General features: G+C 35.8%; 1 protein-coding gene across 2 annotated transcripts; it reads left to right on the top strand.

Annotated features, from left to right (window-relative positions):
* Positions 1–144: 144 nt before the first annotated feature.
* On the top strand, positions 145–17050 carry LOC118276516 (UDP-N-acetylglucosamine--peptide N-acetylglucosaminyltransferase 110 kDa subunit). 2 transcript variants are annotated; one of them, XM_035594872.2, is made up of 10 exons: positions 145–478; positions 1335–1545; positions 3843–4026; positions 9495–9563; positions 11274–11470; positions 11663–13304; positions 13390–13681; positions 14286–14466; positions 14830–14934; positions 15087–17050. In XM_035594872.2, the coding sequence occupies exons 1-10, from the start codon at positions 331–333 to the stop codon at positions 15241–15243; spliced, it is 3186 nt and encodes a 1061-aa protein (XP_035450765.1). In that variant the 5' UTR covers positions 145–330; the 3' UTR covers positions 15244–17050. The 2 variants fall into 2 exon arrangements, with proteins under 2 accessions (XP_035450765.1, XP_035450766.1); XM_035594873.2 differs by lacking the exons at positions 145–478; positions 1335–1545; positions 3843–4026 and adding an exon at positions 10702–10808 and having other exon boundaries at positions 9503–9563.
* The last annotated feature ends 1461 nt before the right edge of the window (positions 17051–18511 follow it).

Below are 18511 nucleotides of genomic sequence, written 5' to 3' on the forward strand. Positions count from 1 at the left end.
ACAAAAATTTACAGGCGTTGTTGTGTATATCCGTCACAATCAATCAAGCTATTATACTCAGTGTCACCTGTACATAAGGATCATAATGGCGCGTCACAAATTATAGTCAATGTAATGTCTATTAAAAATATTAGGATACATTGTTAAAAATTGAGTTGTTTCCGCTAGCCGTCGCGTCGTGTGCGGATTGCGGATTGCGAAAAGCGTTGCTGTGGATTACTCATTAGATCTTCATGGCTAAATACTACAGAAAATAAAGAAAAGACGATTGTTTTAATGGAAAACTGTGATTGTGTGTTGTGCTATAATTGTGTTTGATTGATGTGAACGATGATAACCAAAATGCAATCACAAGCGAACGTCGCCGTGCCACAATCTGTCACGACGCAACCACAGTCTCAGCAAATTGTTGGTGTTGGAGTTCCAGCAAATGCGGTGATATTGAAAATGTCAGATATTCAGCAGATCTCCACAGTGGGTACGTATTCAATTGATATATTATTGTGAATGCAAAATCATGAAATAAAACTGAAACTTTCCGTGAACTTGGGAATTTTCCTAAGAATTTCAATAAGCCTTCAGGAAGCTTTGTGTTAGTAAGATATTTATAATTCGGATTCGTCGATTTTGATCTTGATTTGAATTTATAATTGTAATTTAGTTTCAAGGCATCTGTTTTTTATGTCATTGTGAATTCTATTTGTGTATTTTTTTTGTGTATAGGTTAGGCAGATGTGTGTCTTTTTTTTCTTTTTTGTCCACGGTAGCATCAAAGGCCGTGGTGTAGTGGAACAGTACCGTGACCTTGTAGTTTATTAATTTTCCACTAAAAATATCATTTAACCATGAATGAATCAACATTTCCATTCATGAATTTTGTTAATGAACTTTAATCTATTTTTAAAACCATATTTTATATAACTGGTTTCACAAACTAAGAAATTGAAATATTTCTACATTATTCATTTCTAATTTAGTTTAGTTTTTGTTAGCATTAAACAATATATAGGTATGTATGATTTTCTTTCAAATTGATAGACATTAATTTTATGACATGTGACTCTTACAATAATATATACAATATAATTTATTTCTCTGTATAATAATGGCTGCTGCATACTTTTTTTCTATGATTTTCTTTACTTTTCTTTTGATTATAGTAATAAAAGAATTGAAGTAAATCCGCCCCAAGAACAACCCACTGCCTGAATTAAGTAATATTGTCTCAAATGAGATGCCTAAGTAAAACCATATTTGTTATGATTTGAAACTAGCTGTAATACTACTCTACTTCTTGTAAAATATATCAAATTATTTACTCATTTCTTCCCTAGGACTGTTGGAGCTTGCCCACCGCGAGTATCAAGCGGGTGACTATGAGAGTGCGGAGCTACACTGCATGCAGTTATGGAGACAAGATGGGACAAACACTGGTGTACTTCTACTATTGTCTTCCATACATTTCCAGTGCAGAAGATTGGATAAGTCTGCTCACTTCTCCACCTTGGCTATCAAACAGAATCCCCTTCTAGCTGAGGCTTACAGGTATGAATTATTTTATTTTCAATTTTGTAGTTTTAATCATTGACTGACATATGCTCCATACAAAATAATATTTCAATTCTCTATCTATCTTTTGTAAGCAAATCTAGAGAGTATGTTTATACCGCAAGACATTATATTCATTTCAATAACTACCAGGTAGCGTACAGTTGCTCTCTGTGCCTTGCCCTTTCTCTACAGGCAATTAAAAGTGTCATGTTATATCAACTATAGTTAGTTAACTAGTGTGCTTGTGACATCCACACTTATTACTCATATGTTATAAAATGGGAAAGTGTCTTGGTTTGATGTTAATTCATCTCATAGCAGAGTAAAATTGTTTTTTTTTTATATTTATGATATGATTTTTTCTGTGAAGTTAGTTGGGGGCTGCAGGGTAACAAAGGCTATATTGTTTTCTCTTTCTAACCCTCACTTTCCTAAAATAGAGGGTGGATTTTTGTATGGAACATTCTAATAAAAATATTTATTTATTTATTTATTTATTTATTACAACTTTCAAGATAGAACACGGTAAATAAAAAAAGTCAGGCATATCAATCCCTTTAAAAAGCATGTGAGAAGCCACGGACGGAAAGCTAGTATTTCATAAACAGTTAATATTGTTCTATAGGGACTAGGAAGAAAATGGCGTTAGTCAGTCAGGCATATTTGTTAAATGAATAATATAATATACAATATAAACTTAGGTTCTATTGTCATTGTGTTATGCTCTTCACCTTGGTGTATGTTATACCTTCATGAACAATCAACTTAAGCTTGGAAGCACAACAATGCTGCTACATTATCTTGTTCTGAACAAAAGGAATAGTACAAATTCCAGGCCTTGGTTTGCATTCACAATGCAAAGCTAAGTAAACATGTTCATGACAAATACATGAAAAGATAATAAGTACCTATTTATTTTAAAACATTCATATTTTCTTATAAACATATTTTTTTCACATAACAAAGAACCCAATGTTTTGTAAAGTAAAAATAAATACTTGAAGTAAATTAATTATGTGGTGATAGACTCTGAATAATTCTTAAACAAAGTAAATGTAACTAACAAGTTTGTATGTATGCAATAACTATTTCTGTAACATGTCCCAGCTGAAATAATTTGATGTGTCACTGACAAAATATTTTGGCAACAGCGAACCATTAAAAATTAGGCCATTTTGAAGTTGTTGGAGTGGTTTGCAATCATTTTAAATAGGTACACATGTTTATTTCGCATGAAATCACTTGTAAGAACATCTCTTCCTTAACAAAGAATAATTATAACTACAGTGTAGTGGAAACTATGGACACTATAAATAAATACATAAATTGATAAAAGGGACATTCTGTTATTCATCTTCCATAGTAATTTGTCTATTGTGTTATGTTATTGTGACATTTCTACTCTTTAGTTCTTTGTGGAAACAATATATTAAGACATTGTTTTACATATCCATTAACATAGAACATACCAGTATATAATATGGTACAAATATGTATATGGTATCAGACCATGCCACAAATGTTAACATGTGAAAACCCATTTTCAAATTGTTATACAAATTACTTAACATAATTCGATTCGGAAAGGTCACGCAATCTGACGAGTCACACCTTTGCTATGGCTACGAATTTAATTTACTAAGAAAATCAGTATGAAGTCGCTAATTTGTTGTAATTTAATTTAAAGGCGGGGCGTCGGCTTTGGAAAGACGTAATCAGAAGCCGTTTGTATTAACTATACGTCTGATCCTAATTCCTCTTGCGTGTTTCACGTGCAATGAGCCAGTTAACTAAACCTAACAATTACGTATTGTGGTACAATTGGTTGTTCTACTTTAAATCCTCATAAAGTGTCTTTCCTGCAGTTACATTGGGTGAAGAATGAATTTTAGAACCGTTAGAGATCGTGAAGATATCATTGACTCGACGAATAACAGAGCATAGGAAATCTACATAAAAAATGTTATTGTTTGCAACAATACTGCTTCTTGCGATGGACGTTACTGATTACAATAACCAGTAAAACTATATTAGCAGTCATTGGTAGATAGGTTAGTGAGTAGTCGATTGCAGGGAATCGTAGTTTATCAGTTAAAGAATAAAATGTAATAAGTAAGCTAGTGACCCAGCGAGCGTTTGCTGGCGGCCATATTTACGATGTAGGGGAAACGAGGGTGGGCTGTGCGTTTGTACGAATCTACAAAAAACGTGAGGGTCTTTTTACGAACGCCCTTGTATGTTTACGATGAGTAATTTTGCTAATTGAAAATCTTTTTGTTTTTATCATCTAGTAACCTGGGCAACGTGTATAAAGAGAGGGGTCAGCTTCAGGAGGCTTTGGAGAACTACAGGCATGCGGTCAGATTGAAGCCGGACTTCATCGATGGCTACATCAACTTGGCGGCCGCACTTGTGGCTGCTGGAGACATGGAACAAGCTGTTCAGGCTTACGTCACAGCTCTACAGTATAACCCTGTAAGTAGACTATTGTAGAATTAAAACTATTTGTAGTTAGGTAGGTAATACTTACATACTAAGTACAGGTCGATTTTTGCCGTAACGGTTAGTTGAATCATAATCACCACTTGCAGTTACGGGCATTAAATAAGTATAAAACGACCGTTCATTTTATAACCGAGGGGTTACCTCACCGCCGTTGATGATGAATACACGGTCACCCTACTTATAATTCGCAAGGGGTATAAAAACTACATGCTCGTTCTTATCGATGTACATTACGCCACTTTCATATCATTTATGATTTGATTATTCAATTAGTTACATTAAAACAGCTAATCTTAATTCAATTTAAAAAGCATTTCAATAACCATGTACTAGATACATGTCTGTTTTAATTATGATTCATAAATCTATTCATAGCTATCGCTGACAAGTTGATATTGTCGTATTATACATACAAAAGGCACATTCATTGGACATAATATCGCAAGACATGCCAGAATTACGTGTTATCAGTTTATGATCACTACAGTTTATAGTAAGTTTCTATCCCAGCGATTACAAGGACTTAATTTTTCTATGTATTTTTTACATAGCTCTTTATTTATTAACCAGTATATGCAAAATGAATTTTAGTGCCCGCGACCCAAAACTTATTTTTGCATAAATTACACTAGGCAACACTCAAAATTTCCCGGGGAAAATTCATACCGTATTTTATTGATAATCATACACCTAATACCAGAAAAATAATAATTTATTTCAGTCACGTATAGGAATGGAGATTTTAACATTTTTGTAAAAAATCACTTTTTTTATTAGTTTTGGAGGCTAGCTCTAAATTCTTCTTAGTAACGATCACAATAATATTTTGTAGTGTCAGTATACATTGATTTCTTTCGCCATGTCTCGCTTTTGTGTTAATTCTCCGGATTTATTTTGTTTTATTTTCACCGAAGAGTAAAAAAAAACCCATAACACCGTTAAGTAATTACGAAGAGTTATCGTGCATATTTTGGTTTAGACGTTCGCAACCAAGATAAATATTGGGTGCCACACATGTGTTGCTTCTCATGCCACAAGAATTTGACAAACTGGTTTAATGGAAAACCAACTAAGATGCCTTTTGGTCAACCTATGATTTGGCGAGAACCTAAGGATCATGTAAGTGACTGTTATTTTTGTCTCACAGATGTCAAAGGATTTTTTAAGAAATCTAAGCACACAGTAAAGTACGCAGAGGTGTCTTCCGTAACAAAACCAATACCACATTCAGAAGATCTTCCAGTACCTAACCCACCAAGTCACGTTGAATCCTCAAGTAACACTTCTAGTTCTGATGATGAATGTGAAGACTTTCAAGTGGCAAGTACATCTAAAGCACCACATTTGATCAGCCAATCTGAGCTTGACGATCTTTTTAGAGACTTAGACTTACCTAAGGAAAAATGCAATGGATTTGTTCAAGTCACGGAAATTTTTTTGGGAAATAAACGATCGCCTCAATATGAAAGCCTTATAAACCAATTGTTACATGCTTATAAACAACTGGGGTGCAATATGTCATTAAAAATACATTTTCTGCATTCGCACCTTAATTTTTTTAAAGAAAATCTAGGCGCAGTGAGTGATGAGCACGGTGAGCGCTTTCACCAAGAAATTGCCTCAATGGAAAAGCGTTATCAGGGAAAATGGACCACTTCAATGCTTGCAGACCACTGCTGGTTTTTAATTAGAGAGACACCAACCTCTTCTTATAACAGGCAGGCCAAAAGAACAAAAACTAGTTTATTTTTCAAGTCTAAATAATATTTTACTTTAAAATAATAACAAAAAATTGTTAAAACTAAAAATAAATTTCTCTTAAAAGCTATACGTGACTGAGATGTTTTATTTACTGTTCTAAGTTCTCTATACAATGGCCTTTCCGAATCACACATTCAGATCTCTGGGAAAAAAAATAATATTTTTTTTGTTGCCTAGTGTTATTATTCGTTATGTAAGAGCTGTTTTATTTACATCAACGAAATGGTAGTAATGTTAATAATACTTGTTGAAATAATATGAGAAAAACAGCTAGGTGATGGTAGCTCCCACAAGACAGCGTGTCTGGTCCGTACGACGTCCATGTTGCCAATGACACAATTTTGCCCTTTACCGGCCTAGAAAATTAGAACTGACATATTGGGCAATTGTACTATTTGTTATACAGTATTCTTATACTACAAATGATTTTATTCGTAATTTTATAACTAGTACAATGCGTGATAATACTTGGGAATTATACCAACGAATCTTCATTTGTAATTAGAAGCTTAGCAACATTCATAAGATGTTATTAGAAGTATTTCTATGTATAAATTGTTTAGTTATAGCTACATATTACATTACAAATGTGTGAGAGAAAGCACTACACTTGGTGCTCTGTAGTTGCAGAATCTTGCTAATCTTGATGTCGAGTACTTTCCAGTAATCGAGCCTTTGTCTACGATACGAAATTTAAACAAACAACTATATATAAATGGCAATATCGATCGGTCTGATATTCAAATACAAGATGGAGATGTCAAGCACAAAAAAGTGTGGACTCAGTCTCATAAACGATCACCTTATGGTTCGAGCCTATGCAAAAAGTTGTCTTTTTGCAGTGAGCGATAGTGCCGCAATGCGGGTGAAGTGGTCGCGATGCAGTTAACCTTTACCTTCGTATTAAGCTAGAATAGGGCGTTGATATTACCCCTACCTATACCGAAATGGCCGAGATCGGTTCGAAAGCGCTCTGTCTAGACAACGATGTTCTATTTCGAGATAAACCAGACTGAAAACGCTTTCTCTAAACAAGACTAGTCTTAGTCATTATTAGTTAGTACTGTTTTATCTTAGTAAACATTGATACGAAGTATAAATAAAGAAACAAGTACTTGTTTCTTTAGTCTCTGTAGTCATTCATTAGTTATGCCTTCAAGTGTATTCGTTTTAAGTTTATACTTGTTTAGTGGAATGATGGATGGTTGAATGGATGTTTTAGATACTAAATCAGATACAAAAAACAATCGGACGGTCGATAGTTCATAATTATGCTGCCATTCATTTGCAACGATATTGATTGATAGTAGTCTGTAAAAAGTAGACTGGTAAAAAAGTTTAGCCTAACCATAAGTTGGTTACATATTCTTGATACAGAATACATTATGTTGATAAGAAATATGTTAATTCTAGTGTTGTTTTATTAATATTTTATTATCTATTCTTTGTCACGGTAATAATTTTACAGTATAATTTTATAACGCCGGAAAAACACACTTGTAAACGTACTTTGTCTGTTGCTTATCTATGTACGAATTTAAATAAACGCTAGTAGGTTACAAGTTTATGACTTACTAAGGTACACTATTAGTACCTAAATGCATTTGATTTTATAGCCACAACTAAACTGTGGACTTAACTGTTATGGTTTTAACTTAGGTACCATTATTTTCTTGTTATAAGATGCAAATTGTATATAGGTATTATGTTATCTTATCAGTTTTAATTTAAGCATACGTTTTATCTGATCTAAAGAGATCCGACCCACTGTTCTGGATATACAATGTTTTAAATAAAATGCCGATGAGACTCGTATCTTGATATTAATTTCAATACAAAAGCAGTGGTAAATCATTGTGCTGAATGCACAAATGGATTGGCTGGCAAATAGCAGGTGTGAAGCATCAACAACAAAAGTGTTATCTATAAATACACAACTCCACAAATAGCAATTATTAGCTACAATATTAAACAATTTTTACAATATACACTGAATATTTTAGTATTCGGATTACATTCGGACGTAAAATGGTTTTATAGGCCTTTTAACGACACCCCACCCACTGGCATAAAAATTGTTACGTTGTATTACATTGTAACTCACATAAAAAGATCATTATTATAGATTTGCAAACATAATACCAGAAGTAATAACGAGTAGCAACTGAAATAAAATGTGCAGCAATAGGTTCTGTAACTTAAAAAGTAAACACGGTTTTAACACATTATTTTGTTATTCAAGGTTTGAATAACGTCAATTGTTATTCCATATTAGTAAACAATAAACAAATCAATCACTAATCAACTTATCCGGATTAAGTAACTAAACATTAACTTTGAATATCGAAGCTTGTAATTTTTTTATCTGGTCTATTATCATAAGTCCTTGTTGTCAGCAATAACCTATTGTTACGCGTATGTATTGTATCAACTAGGTATGCGGTAAAATTCCACGACATGTTTACTACCGCATGGCGATGCCGATTCCCCACTTTATTATATTAGAAGGTGACGTCATCGTGGAAAACATTAGTTTTTATATCACATACGTTCATGTAAATGTTCCTTGTTGATAAAATTTCTTTTTCCAAGATGTGCCAGTTTGTAATATTGTATAATACATAGAGCTAAGCCGTCTGCGAACGATGTTTGAGGCCGTAAATCAAATTTATTGCCAAGGAGATTACACTACGATCCCAGAATTAAAAGTGTTCGTTATTAATTGCTGTGCAAATTCCTCGTGGCTAATTTATTTGCGAAAACATTTTCTATTAAGGCACACGCAATTATTCAAATTGCGTTATTGTTTTCCTTTTAGAAAAGTGTATTATGTACTTGTAGGTAGCCTTGTGTGTAGTAATTGTGCATTAGGCCCAAATGTCCACAATAAATCAATGTTAATGTTCGAGTTGTGATAAATAGCACGTAATGACCAGTCGCTTGAAATAACCCGTGTATCAGATTAGATTGTGAAAGGAAAAACATAACATGTGTGGCTTAGTAATAATTTTAAAGGAACCACCTTAAATGCTTTCCAAACATTATATGTCAATTGATTTTCGTTTGGAAAATTATAAAAAAATAAATATTTTTATTAAATGCTAAAACCTTGTCAATAAACTTGAACAGACCCAGAAGAGATATCTATAACAATGGCATTTCCTAATCTTGAGACTTTTCGTCTTGAAATATCTGGTTGTTTCAACGAGCGAGGCGGACTGTAAACAGTTTTGTTGAACAATATTATAATGATATAGCATTTAGTTTGATTGACACAATTATCGGATAATTTTAGTGTAAAAACAATTTGTAGTCAAAATATAAAGTCTGCAATTATTCCGTTATACACGAAAGGAAAAATGTATAGATAGAATAACAGACTATTCATTCTTCAGCTGAAAACTGTTTGAAATATTTAATCGGAAATAACTTCCTAGTACTAACGTTAATTGGATGCTAAGCTGTTTCTTAGATCTAGATTAGAAGGCGTTCGTTATTTTATCTGAGATCATTCTTATAATAATCATAATGGCTTTGTTTTGTTTTCCTGTACGAAAATAAATAAATCATTCGTTTGAATTTGCGTTTTCCTGTTGTTGATTCTTTAAATAGATGTAGTAAGACATACCGAAAGTAGTTATTAGAAAGGAAGTCTAAAGTTTTAATTTTGTTCACAGGACCTTTACTGCGTCAGGAGTGACTTAGGCAATTTGCTCAAAGCTCTAGGACGTTTGGACGAGGCAAAGGTAAATATAATTTCCTCCTCGACTTTCTGGTTTGCTCCGAAGTTAACAGGATTCTCTAAAAGTTCCCACTGTACTGAAACAAATTAGCGTACTCTCTGCTCTGTAAGCGTAACTGCTTTTGCGTACATACATCAGGACAATTTGCAATTTGCGTCAGCTTTTCCTTTATAATGGTTTCAACAATTAGTTCTCATTCTGGTCCAAGACTTATTCTCTCAAGGAGTCATTGAAGAGCTTGTTGAAACTATTATTACACCCGTGACACAGGATGGGAAATCGAATGCTTTGTTTGGCCACACAACTTCTGTTTCCAATCTTGTTGCACATTATAATTTAGTCACAAAATATTATACATCTTATGTGTATCGTTATCTGATAATAAAATTACGTTTGATAAAGTTTGAGTCACTGTTTATGTCAATGTATGACATTGACTGAATACAAGGGCATATCTGCGTAACATATTTTTCACGTACATTTTTTTATTAAAGCTTGCCGTACACATGGGTCTTATATTTCACGTCATGTACAAAATAGAGTACATTTTTGTACAGTAATAACACAAGCTGTTTTATTTGGGGAAGGGGGGAAGCTCAATATTTTGTGACAGCGATTTGCGTTTAAATCCCAATTCAATTCTCTACACAACATCTGTAGTAATAATGTAACTGATAATATTTTAAATAACGTATTTACCTATACATTTTACCTGTAAAATGTGTAATTTCTTTTTCTCTTATCTAACAATGTTGTGTGGAGTATTGAACAGTAAATGAGAGTAAACTAATTCACGTAGTGTTGCTAAAAGTTTGTGTCAACATTAAATCCTGTTTTCTTCAAATCTTTTTTAGTTAACATTATATTTCTTGTGCTTGTAGTGAATTCTTATAACAATGGAGGATCAGAGGAGACTGTAGTGTTTATTTCATTTAGTGGTATGACGTAGTGAGTTTATTTGTATTATGATTTGGTCATCCACATCATGCCTGTCGTAATACTCTGCTCGATGACAGCGTGAGCAGGACAATGATCCTCTCGAATCATAAATATTTGATTTGCAATATAATTTGTTTACGAAGACGATCGGGTGAAACAAATTGACTCAAAATCAACTAATTTTCTATTATATTTTCACAAGGTATTGTCTGGTAAGGCAAGTGTAGGTGTGCCCGCTGCTGTATCTAGCTGGGTTATGGTTCGTACGACACTCGCTATCCCGCCACGATGACACCATGCCTGCTGCAGGTAAAGTGGAAAAGGTTTGCAAGACATAAAGTAAGAACAGGATTCGGATACAAGTCGTGCTCTTTGATTTAGATATTGTCGTGACCATCCTCTCTCATCGGCTAGGAAGTGGAAGCGTTCACTTGTGGTTGGTTCGTCTGTCTTGAGATGTATGATTACTTTCTGTATACTACAGACGTATGGATGTGCGGTTGCACTTGGTTTGCACTGGTTTGTCGTTTGCATTTCCTACTGATGTGTGTGGCAGTCGGCGTAGTCTCGTTTCTCTAGGGTGCATTTTGCGTAATATATATTGTTTGCGATTGATGTTTGGTGATCGCAGCCTTGCAGTTCCCATCGATCACCCAGCAGCACTCGTAGCGAAGGTGTAATTATTGATGTTGGCGTAACAAACATTTCAGAACACCATTACACTAAAACATAGTGCTGTCCAGTTATTAACATTTGTTTTTTCCGTGTGTGTAGGCTTGTTACTTGAAGGCAATAGAAACGAGGCCAGACTTTGCAGTGGCTTGGAGTAACTTGGGATGCGTGTTTAACGCACAGAGTGAAATCTGGCTGGCCATTCATCACTTTGAAAAGGCCGTTGCACTAGATCCAAATTTCTTGGACGCTTACATTAACTTGGGAAATGTACTGAAGGAAGCCAGAATTTTTGACAGGTGAGTCAAACCTACCTTAATTTCCAACCTAGTTGAAACAATGTATTTTAGGCATTAAATATTTAATGCTTTCATAAGTTTGTACAATTATGTTAATGTTTAATTAATATTACAATTCCAATTCCAATATCGTAAACTTGTTATTAATATGCGAGCACGTGTTAATTAACAATAATTTTCCATGTTGAATAGGGCCGTGGCTGCGTATCTTCGGGCGTTAAATTTATCGCCTAACAATGCTGTGGTACATGGCAATTTGGCGTGTGTTTACTATGAACAAGGATTGATTGACTTGGCAGTTGACACCTATAGACGAGCCATTGAGTTACAACCGAACTTCCCTGACGCATATTGTAATTTAGCAAACGCTCTTAAAGAGAAAGGACAAGTTGCTGACGCAGAAGAATGCTACAATACAGCTTTGAGGCTATGCCCCTCACATGCGGACTCGCTGAACAACTTGGCGAACATTAAACGTGAACAAGGATACATTGAGGAAGCGACACGGTTGTACTTGAAGGCTTTGGAAGTTTTCCCCGAATTTGCTGCCGCACACAGCAACTTGGCGTCAGTACTACAGCAACAGGGCAAGTTAACCGAAGCCCTCATGCATTACAAAGAGGCGATACGAATTCAACCAACTTTCGCAGATGCGTATAGTAACATGGGCAATACGCTCAAAGAGATGCAAGATGTAGCGGGTGCATTGCAATGCTACACCAGAGCTATACAGATAAATCCTGCATTCGCTGATGCTCACAGCAATCTTGCTAGCATTCACAAAGATTCTGGAAATATTCCTGAAGCCATTCAGTCGTACAGAACGGCTTTGAAATTGAAACCAGACTTCCCTGATGCGTACTGCAATTTGGCTCATTGCTTGCAAATTGTGTGCGATTGGACTGACTACGAGTCACGCATGAAGAAGCTCGTCAGCATTGTAGCCGAGCAGCTCGAAAAGAACAGGTTGCCCTCTGTTCACCCCCATCATTCCATGTTATACCCACTTACTCATGACTATAGAAAAGCGATTGCGGCACGGCATGCTAACCTTTGCCTTGAAAAAGTACAAGTTCTGCACAAGGCTCCGTTCAAGTTCCCGCGAGAGTTACAAGGACGTCTACGTATCGGTTACGTGAGCAGTGACTTTGGAAACCATCCAACGTCACATTTGATGCAGTCTGTGCCCGGTCTGCACGACCGTACTAAAGTTGAGATCTTCTGTTACGCTCTGAGTCCTGATGATGGAACTACATTCCGATCCAAGATCGCTCGAGAGGCGGAACACTTCATTGATTTATCTCAGATTCAGTGTAATGGCAAAGCTGCCGATAAAATCTACGGCGACGGTATTCACATTCTTGTTAATATGAATGGTTACACGAAGGGAGCGCGTAACGAGATATTTGCGCTGCGCCCGGCCCCTGTGCAAGTTATGTGGCTCGGATATCCGGGAACTAGCGGGGCTAGTTATATGGACTATTTGGTGACGGATGGAGTTACGTCGCCCCTGGAACTGGCAAGCCAATACAGTGAGAAGATGGCTTACATGCCACATACGTACTTCGTGGGCGATCACAAGCAAATGTTCCCACATCTGCAAGAAAGACTCATTCTCAGCGATAAAGTGAAATCTCATAACAATTTAGGAAGCGTAGCAGACAATGTGGCTGTCATCAATGCTACAGATCTGTCGCCACTTGTGGAGACCACAGATATTAAGGAAATTAAAGAAATCGTACGAGCCGCTCGTCCTGTGGAAATTTCTCTGAAAGTAGCGGAGTTACCGACCACCACACCTATCGAGACCATGATCGCTTCTGGACAAGTACAGGTACGATATACGACTATAGCTTTTATTTATGACTTAATTTCTCATTAAAAAAAACATGTTATTAATTTATATTGTTTACTTACAGACTTCAGTAAATGGAGTAATTCTACAAAACGGACTGGCTACGACACAGACGAACAATAAGGCTGCGACGGGCGAGGAAGTGCCGCAGTCGATAGTAATAACAACTCGTCAACAATACGGTCTTCCTGACGACGCAGTGGTGTACTGTAATTTCAACCAGCTTTATAAAATTGACCCATTGACCTTGCACATGTGGGTGTACATATTGAAGAATGTACCCAACAGCGTTTTATGGCTGCTAAGGTTCCCAGCTGTAGGGGAACCCAACCTCCAGAACACTGCTCAACAACTAGGTAAGATAACTAATAAACATATTTTAATAACAATCTTACGCACACCTTATCAGCTGAAGTTGCGCCATACTAAGCATGTTTATCTTGTAGACGATAGAAATATTTATTGCCAAGACATCCGTCTTAGCTAGATTAAAAAACATGTAATGCAGGCCATTGTTCACATAAAAAGCAAACCTGCATTCAATACTAAGAGAAAATGAATCAATTGTTATGAAAACAATGGATCAAGTTTATAACCTGATTGCTAGTGCGGGACGTAAAAAAATATGTGAAGGTTACACACACACACACACACACACACACACACACAACGTCACACCTTTATTCCCGAAGGAGTAGGCAGAGGTGCACATTACGGCACGTAAAGCCGCTATCCGCTATACAACATACACCCACTTTTTACCATTTGTGTTATAAGTCCCATGTAATATTGAATGCGCCTATTGCCATATACCGGGCACATTTCCAGACTCCGTGTTATTACTGAGAAATTTTCGAAAAACTGAAAATAGCCCAGCAATACTTCGCTGACCCTTTTCCCGGCAGTCGCACTTGCAATGTGAAGGTTACTTTATTAAAAAAATGTTTTGTTGTTATTTAGGTCTGCCCCCTGGCCGTATTATCTTCTCGAACGTGGCGGCGAAGGAGGAGCACGTGCGTCGCGGCCAGTTGGCCGACGTGTGCCTGGACACGCCGCTGTGTAACGGACACACCACCAGCATGGACATCCTCTGGACCGGCACGCCCGTCGTCACGCTGCCGGGCGAGACGCTGGCTTCCAGGTAAATAACTACGAGATAAAGAATAGTAATAGTAACTGACTACAAATTGGAGGCAAGTCAGTGCTGACCCGAAAATAACCCTGTGTAAACTGATTTGAAGTCAGTACAGTGGCTTGAAGTCAGCGCTGACTTGAATATTCGGACCCGAATATTTTAACCTGTGTAAATCAGTCATTACAATTCATGGCTGTTATGAAAATTGGGAGACAAAAAGTAGACATCACATCATATCGTCTCATGGTAAGCAATCAGCCCTATCTCTTACATATTTGCAATATCAGAGAAGTTAAATGCATTGCCGTCCTATACCCGTTTGTTTTCACGCTTTGCAATAAAAGCTAATTAGATTGTTTTGTCTTACAGAGTGGCAGCGTCCCAGTTGAATACGCTCGGCTGTCCGGAGCTGATTGCAAGAACAAGGATAGAATATCAGGATATAGCTGTAAGACTAGGAACCGATAGGGAATAGTAAGTATAACACTTTATTGTGTTTTCTTATCGTACAAAATATTCCACAAAGTCAAAATGTGCAATGTTTAGAATCTGGTAAAATCTACTTCATCTTGCAATCATAGAATTTCTTTTAACTGTGACGTAATATTTTCTATTTTTCTTTACAGTTTAAAAGCCATCCGGGCTAAGGTCTGGGCAGCGCGTACGGAGAGTCCGCTCTTCGATTGTAAAGCGTACGCCACCGGGTTAGAAATGTTATACAATAAGATGTGGCAGAGGTACGCGCGAGGCGACCGCCCCGACCACATAAAGGCCGATAAATAGACTGGGGCTCGCACCGGCAAAAACGATGAAGGGACAGCTAAGAAACGCCGATGGTGCTAAGTGATTGTGAACCAGTAAGTGAAAGTTATTGGACGGTTTGATAGTGATGGTGATGGATAAAGCCGTGTGCGGACTGTGTGTGATATTAATTGTACGGGCTGGAAGCTCTTGTTTAGTTCCGATGATCAGCCGGTGTCGATCAACGTAACGTGATCAATGTAGTTGTACTTTAATTAAATCGTACTTTATAGACATTGATCTGTGTTTCATCGCTCTTTAGGTGACTGATCAAATTCCGTATATTGTATAGTTTGATTGGTCGGATGTGAGTCGGTAATCAAAAGTATCCTTTACGGATCGGACACGACTTTTAGAGCGACTGATATATTAACGATATGATGTTGAGTATGACCTGGTAACGTCTAATTTACGGTAAGTAACTATACAAACAGGCTCTCGGGTATTTGAACATGCAATTTATTCTCGCTAGTTTTTATGTATCTCGATATCTTCCTTATCTGTAGTAGTGCGCTAAAAGGTTCCTAGCTGTAATCTAACGAATGCAATACTGATTTAGTCCAAGCTGAACTGTGTTAAGGTAGCACTAAATGTATGAGCAATAATATCGTGTAACATTAGTTATAAAAGTGCCCTTTATATTCTGTGAATGTTACAGGCTATGGGTTTAAAAAAAAAGGTTGCTTATTATACTTTTTGCTGAAATAGTTGCACAGCTTGTATTAAAAATCAATGTAAAAATAGATATTATTTTGAGGCCAAACATTTGTAGATAAAAATACACACGAAATACTCTTCAAAGTTAATCAATTCATATCAATAACTAACTAGGATATAATAAACTACACTCTTACTAAAATAGATAGGGAAGTTTACGTAACATAGAATCGTTTTGTGATGAGGCCTTATATCAATTGTGTTTGTATTCCATTTGCCAAAGTTATGAGTAATTTAATATGTTATTGAAACTGCGCTGTGAAGAATGGAAGACGACTCTGTGTATACTAAACATGTGTCAGTTTGTATTGAGACCAGAGCCTACGTAAGACTGAATTTCCGGAACACTAACAGTGCAGACAGTTGATAAATTAGTTCAATTATAGTTATGGTTGCCGGCAGCCGTTGGCGACTCGTTTATAGTGTTAAGAGACTCGTGTAATTCTAAGTAATCATTTGTGATACCAACGTACTATTATAAAATGGCCATGCTTGACGAATATAGTTTTAGACATCTTTTACCCAGCGATTGTAATACTTTAAACACAGTTTGCAGTGAACGCACTTAATTTAGTTTCAATTAAAGTTATTTTCTGTATATAATTTTGCTTATTTTGGAACGTTAATATTATCGAAATCAACTTGTCTTTGATGAGTTTTGAAATGTACTTTATGTTGAACGATTAATTTTTTTATAACATTTATTCGTGTTTTGAAGTTGTTATAACTATTCCAGAGTAGGTATGTTAGTAGTTTCTGATTCTACTTAAGGTGTTTTAGCCTTTTAAATTGTACTACTTAATCGTAATACAAGTTTAGAGAGATAACATTATAGTTAAGTTAGTATTCACTCAGTATACTGTACTAGCTATTTATTTATTTATTGCTCATGAAATGTTTGTCGAAATAACGTTCTATAATGTTGTCTTCTCATATAAACTACTGGTTGAAAGAAAGCATGTAGCGTAAGATGTTATGGCTATAAATGTGACTTACCGTTATTTTGTCATTGTCTGCCGTTTTTTGTTGTAAATAATAATTAAGTCTAGAATATAATAGAATAATAATAAAAGTGTGGTTTTATTTATCTTTTCTTCCTTTTTCCTGATTGTAAAATTGTTTCATGAATTACCATTTATTGTTATTGATGATGTTTTTTACCCGACTGCGCCAGAAGGAGGGATATGTTTTTCGAGTGTATGTATGTAAGTATGTATGTATGTATGTATGTATGTATAATTGTTTGGCACGCTCTGCAGCCTAAACGCCTTGATGGATTTTGACTTGAGAGGTGTCGTTAGATTCGTATTTACTGTGAGAGTGACACTAGATATATCAAATTATTGAAAAAACAAAATGGCGGATTTTTGGCGCCAAATTCGAATATTACTCACTCTCTAGCCTAAATGGCTTGATGGATTTTGGCTTGAGAGGTGTCGTTAGATTCGTATATACTGTGAGAGTGACACTAGATATATCAAAATAATAAAAAAACAAAATGGCGGATTTTTGGCGCGAAATTCGAATATTGCTCACTCTTTAGCCTGAACGACTCAATGGATTTCAGCTTTATAGGGGTCGTTTGATTCGTATTTACTATAAGAGTGACACTAGATAATATATCAAAATATAAAAATAATAAAACTAAAAGAAAAGAAAATAAAAAAAGGTAATTCAAAAAACTAAAAAACCCGACTGCGTGTCTTTATAATAATTATGAAAAAACCCTAAAACAAGAAAATCATCGTAAAATTGAAGCAGTCGGGACCCATTCCAGAAAGCCAGCCGTATGTGCCCTCACAAAGTCTTCATATTTAGAATGGGTCCCGACTGCTTCAATTTTACGATGATTTTCTTGTTTTAGGGTTTTTTCATAATTATTATTTCAATTACTTATTGCCGGTTATCGTTTTATGATTCTTTCACGTCATTCATAGTCAAAGATCGATATGCAGTCTCTTCACAGAATGATTGTGTGGGAAACGGAACGCAAGAGGAAGTGTAAGAGAGAGTGTTATGTGTGAAAGAGAGGGATATGGACGATGAAAGGAAGTGAATGGAAGAAAGACGTCACATGATGATTGGCACGAAGACGTTAAGACGGAAAATAAAATAGAAGAAGAGTTATTATTTTTTATTTAAAAATCCTATCCCACAATTTTTTTATCTTAGGTTTGACCAAAGCTTATGGCGGACAGGACATGACTTCCAATTACGGGTTACTAAAGTATTTTTAGTGAAATCTACAAGTTCCTAACTGCAGTCGAACACTGAGAGTAAAAGAATCTGTGTCGCGCTGTGCCTGTCGATCCTAGACACGACTGGCAGACTCGGTCAGACATCGGAAATAATAACATTTTAATTTTAATAATTTTCGCTGACGTGTGGTACAAATGAAAATAAGCAGTTTTGTACATTCATTAACAAAATTAAAAGACATTCAAAATGTCTCTTCTAACTCTTACAAATTACATTGGCTTAAGCTAAACTAGGCCTTTGTTCAGCAGTGGACGTCTCTCGGCTGATGATGATG

This window comes from Spodoptera frugiperda, chromosome 31, assembly GCF_023101765.2.
Source record: "Spodoptera frugiperda isolate SF20-4 chromosome 31, AGI-APGP_CSIRO_Sfru_2.0, whole genome shotgun sequence".
Lineage (NCBI taxonomy): Eukaryota > Metazoa > Arthropoda > Insecta > Lepidoptera > Noctuidae > Spodoptera > Spodoptera frugiperda.

Bases quoted from the DNA above. Each gene is read 5' to 3' on its own strand.
- LOC118276516 (XM_035594872.2), top strand. From the start codon at position 331: ATGATAACCAAAATGCAATCACAAGCGAACGTCGCCGTGCCACAATCT. The intron at 479-1,334 runs GTACGTATTCAA...TTTCTTCCCTAG, and splicing joins TCAGCAGATCTCCACAGTGG to GACTGTTGGAGCTTGCCCAC. The intron at 14,935-15,086 runs GTAAGTATAACA...TTTTCTTTACAG, and splicing joins CTAGGAACCGATAGGGAATA to TTTAAAAGCCATCCGGGCTA.